The following is a 5,000-nucleotide window of genomic DNA, read 5'->3' as shown; positions in this document are numbered from 1 at the left end:
TTTTAATCACTTTGATCTTATGAACTTCAATTTATGTAACTTTTTTGTCTTGTCTGTGTTGTGTTTTACATATTTTTATACTGATGTATCCTGTAACAACTATTAAATAATTGTCTAACTGCAATTGTTTTTACATAATCACGGTTGTTTTGTATAACCGCATTGAAAGCATTGGAGTATTTTTCCAATGAGACTGGTCACACTGTTGTTTTGATCCATCAAACGCGTTTGTAATATCGGCGTAGCATCACCTAACAGTAACGTTAGCTCACGTTAGCTAGCCTATGATCCTATGGATTCCTTACCTAGTAAGTTAGTGGCTGCTCGTTTACTGTCCTCTTCGCTAGTAACTAACGTTAACGTTATCAAATTTTCCCCGCCGTCGCCGGGCTCTTTGCTAGCGAGCCGACTTTTGAAAAAAGTCTAACGTTATATAATCCTTTGGCTTTGCTGCTCCACCGTTTTTTAAACAATGTTTGTGGTCTATTCTGTTCCGTGAACGGAAAATCAACAAGCAAGTCAATCAGTAGGCTATTAATAATCGATTATGGTCTGTCACTACATCGATGCAGAATCGTCCGCGTTCGAACGCAATGCACCTTAAAAATGATTAATAAAGGCCATTTTTAGATTTTAGATTTTTTTTAATTCTCCTTTAAGGGTATTTGCATGTAACTGATCCCTGTGTATTTAATATCAAAATGTTCAGAACAAACTTAGCTTTCTGTTTAGTGATGCCCAATATAGTTCCAAAGCAATGAATAAAGAGATAATTTGGCCCTAAGCGGAAATATTTCTCAAATCTCTTGTGAAAACATAACTGCACTCAATTATTTTGGTGCTTGAAATGAGTTTACAAAAGTCTTGGGTTCATAAAAGTAGCATAATATATGAATACAATAGTAAATAAATGTCTAAAATGAAATTTTGTAATATCACTTTTTGAGTAGGAGTGTTGTCAAACATCGCTTGGACTCGCCGGGGCGTCTTTTTGTCTTTTAAATGTATATAAAGCCGCGGCTGACTTTTCCCGTGATGCTTCCATATTTTGTGTAATTATACTAATGTGGCATGATGTAATGTGGTGGTTTACCAATGTGTTAAATGTTAATCAAATCCTTGTTCTAATCACATTTGTCTTTGTCTTCAGCGCTGTCTGCTGGCTCCATCTTCTGCCCGGACCCAGAGGCCGGCGACCAGATCACAGATTACGTGACTGGTGAGGATGAAACATAATGCAGTGAGCAGTGTGACACATAAGCTGCTTATTTATTATTAATGAGTGAGTCAAAGTCTGATTCATTAGTTCGGTTAGAACCAAGCATTTCATGCGAGAAAGAAAAGGTCAGTGTGTGCCTGACGGGGGTTCACTGACTGATAGAGCAACAATCTTTGACATTGGTCCAGTATTAAGCGTGAACGCTGTAACTGGCAGCCGCTGACCGGGCTGCTATGTTACCCTGTGGGGCAAATGTACATCGTCAATTTGGTCCACTAAAAGTTCTGTTTTTGCCGTTGAAAGGCTCAGATTTTTTTTATTCTAAGTATCTGACAACATTATGGACAGGATCCCTACAGAGATAGACCTTTTTAAAACCTATTTTTGGCGATTTTCCATTACATGGTACCTGCTCGACTCACCTCGACTCTACTCGCCTTTTTTTGGTTTTCCGTTATGAAAAAAAGGTCCCTGGTAACTGCCAACAGGTACTTTTTTTAGTATCGCCTCCGTCGAGGTTCCAAGCGAGCTGAGCTGAGCTGTAAGTGAGAAGACTATGTGAGACATGCAATAATACAGTTGAAAATATTTGTCTTTTTTTGGGATGGCCTCTAGCTCACCCAGTAAGAGCGTTCGCCCCATGTAGACTGAGTCCTTTGCAGTGGCGCTGGATCGAATCTGACCTGCTGCCCTTTGCTACGTGTCATCCCCCATCTCTGTCTGTCCACTGTCACTATATATAATAAAGGGAAAAGCCCCAAACAAATCATCTTTAAAAAGAAAATAATTGACTTCTTCGATAAAAAAGCATGTCAATAAACTCTATATGTCTGGCCCTTGATGTGGTTCCTATTTTCCAGTGGGGCCCCACTGGAAAATAGGTATTAGTGAAACTGAGCTTGACCCCCCCTATCTTCGAACATATTCGCTGCCACTAATGTTATAGTGTTGTTGACTGATCTCCAAATTGTGATGTTCTGGGAAAGCTACAGTCCTACAGCTGTGGCCTGAATGATTTTCTGCTCTGCAGGCGTCTCTGGACTCAGAGAAACAGGATTATCTGTGATTAAATCACTCTGCTCTCCACCTGCAAGAGGGAGAAATATCGAGTTCTTCTAAAGGCCTCCGTGTGTGTTTGTCCCTTCTTGTTTCCCGTCTCGTGGTCGCAGATTGCCTCGGCCTGCGCTTCACCTGGCTCCACTCGGTCTTCGATAATTTCCCCTCGTTGCTGGGCTTTGCTCTGAAGCTGCGCTGTGCGACGGGGCTTTGCCCACGCGACCTGGAAGACTACGGCTGCTCCTGCAGATACGTGGCCGCTGGAAACCCCGCGGACCCTCTGGACACGTGAGTACGACTCTGAGGGAGCGGCTGCTGCAGCAGCTGCTGCTTGATTTAAAATACAGCATGGGGGCTGAATTGAATTCGGAGGCCGGAGGCAGGGGTGTGCAAAGTGGACTGGGAGAGTTTTAAAACTCAGATTGACAGAAATATTTTTGACCACCGGCTGGAGAGGGAGGTTTTTAAAACATTATAGAGTCATTGTTATTCATAAATACACCCTCCCATCCCCTATGAGGTAGTTTATTCAGTTAAAGGTCATATTTTATGCTCATTGTCTGGTTGATATTTATATTTTGGGCTTCTACGAGAACATCAAAAAGCACTGTATTTTAATGATATACCTGAATAAACCTGTATTTATCTTCTGTCTGAAACGCTCCGTTTTAGCGTCTGTCTCTTTAAGCCCCAATCCCAAAACAAGCCCAGTCTGCTCTGTTTCCTGGGTCTTCCGCATCTGGACCACGTTCAGCCCCGACAAAACGTAGTAACGGGTCTATTTAAACTGAAACGAGGGTGGTTTGAACACCCTGTTGTGTTGCCATGCGCGCTGCCTTTTCTTAACCCCAACTTTACAGGCAGCTCTCTGCTGATTGGTTATCACCTGTGACACAGCGACTAAACGAAAGACAGAGAAAAGATTATGGAAAAAAATAATACAGTGCTGTTTAAAGGTGCTGTAGGTAGGATTGCGAAGATCAAGGACTTAGCCAAAGAATTTGAACGACAACTTCTCAGTCCCTCCCCCCCTTTCTGCTAAAGCCCAAAACGGTCTCCTAAGCCCCTCCCCCCACAAGAGAGAATGAATGCGTGTGCATGAGCAGTGATTGACACGCAGTTAGACACCCCCCCCTGGCCCTGATTGGTGCATCTGAACAGGGAGCTGTGGATTTTTGTAAATCTCACTCCAGGCTGTAGGTGGAGCCAGAGGAGCTGGATTTTTTTTTAAATGACCTGCTTCCTGTAGTTCTACTTGAACATAGGGTCAGTTTCAGCAAATATGACAGAAAGTTAGTTTTATAAGGATTACCTACTGCACCTTTAACACGATTACCCATTGACTTTTGGAAAGATGTTGCATTTTTTTAACTTAAAAAACACTGAAACAGGGTGGCCTATAGCTCACCTGGTAGAGCGCGCGCCCCACGTAGGCTCAGTCCTTGCCAGCGGCCCGGGTTCGAATCCGACCCGAGGCCCTTTTCTGCATGTCACCCCCCCATCTCTCTTCCCTGTTTCCTGTCTCTCTTCAGCTGTTCTAAATAAAGGAAAAACCCTGAAGTGTGAAAAAATAAGACTACTTGCAAAACGTAATGTGCTAGATATTAGTTTTTCTCAATTACCTTGTTTTTGTGATCGTTAGGAGCCGAAATTGAAATTGAGATCAAAATTTGATTGCACAGCCCTGCAATGATTGTGTGTAACAATGATGTCATTTAAAGGGCCTGACATACCAACCCGACAGCCGACCGTTGGCAGAAAAGGCAGTCGGACTGATCAGTCGGCTCCCCGAGGTCCAAAAAGTGCCTCAGAACACACCGAAGAGACGCTGACATGAGCGTACGTTCTGCGCGTGAGCGAGACGTAATACGTCTCCATAACAGCAGGCGGCGCTAATCTGTATTGTCGCCCAAAAAATTAAAACCGGAAATGACGAATGCGTCACGTGGGTCTGGCTTCTCCAGCCGATAGTAATGACGGCTCGTTCGAAATACGATCTCGTATTTTACGAAAATAGTTCACTGAAACGTGTTTCTGAAAACATTTTAAGAGAGAAATAGGCCGTGCAGTTGCTGAATCTGTCTTCATTTCAGATCAACAAAGGTCAATTTAAAAGATTTTCGTCAGATTTTGAGAGGCATCCGTCACTCATCTCGCTCGCCACTCCACCAATCAGATTGGTCACTGAGTCCGACTGCCCGCCCTCCGACCCAGCATGTCAGGTTGGCCAAAATGAAGGCAGACAGCTCCTCTGACTGACGGCGGCACGGAACCAAGGGGGTAAGCCTCTCTTCGGACCGCGAACCTCCTATGGTGCCATTTTAATGCTACGAAGCCATCACCTCCCGTTAGCATTCCATTGACTGCCATTCATTTTGACGTCACTTTGACAGCGAATAACTTTACATCTGAAGAGTTTAAAGACTCTATTTGTCCATTGTTTATTTCTAAAGAAACACGACAATGTATAAAAGGCTCCATTACCTTGTATCTCACGTTATGGCTCCGTAGCAGACGTTTTTATAAAAATAGGCTAACGATTGGGTCATAACCACGAGACTTACTGTCTCATAGTAGAGGAATTACCGTATAGTACAGGAGAAGCTCTCAGGCAGTTTGGACTTCCATTAGCTGTTTAAGTTTAATTACTAATGTTAACTATCATTTTAGTGATCAATAATTAGCCTGTGTCTATGTTATCTCCTTACATATACCTACGCTCTCC

The 5,000-nt window shown here is 43.2% G+C and overlaps 1 protein-coding gene across 2 annotated transcripts in view; it reads left to right on the top strand.

Moving 5' to 3' along the window:
* oc90 (otoconin 90) overlaps nt 1-5,000 on the top strand; it is a 41,778-nt gene that overhangs the window by 636 nt on the left and 36,142 nt on the right. For both annotated transcript variants that reach the window (XM_036005516.1, XM_036005517.1), the window contains exons 2-3: nt 1,151-1,219; nt 2,389-2,563. In XM_036005516.1, coding sequence (XP_035861409.1) covers nt 1,151-1,219; nt 2,389-2,563 — 244 coding nt within the window. The remainder of the gene's footprint in view (nt 1-1,150; nt 1,220-2,388; nt 2,564-5,000) is intronic.

The sequence above is a fragment of the Sander lucioperca genome, chromosome 9 (genome assembly GCF_008315115.2).
Source record: "Sander lucioperca isolate FBNREF2018 chromosome 9, SLUC_FBN_1.2, whole genome shotgun sequence".
Lineage (NCBI taxonomy): Eukaryota > Metazoa > Chordata > Actinopteri > Perciformes > Percidae > Sander > Sander lucioperca.
Note: the sequence above shows the minus strand (reverse complement) of the source record. Positions and strands in the feature narration are given on the sequence as shown.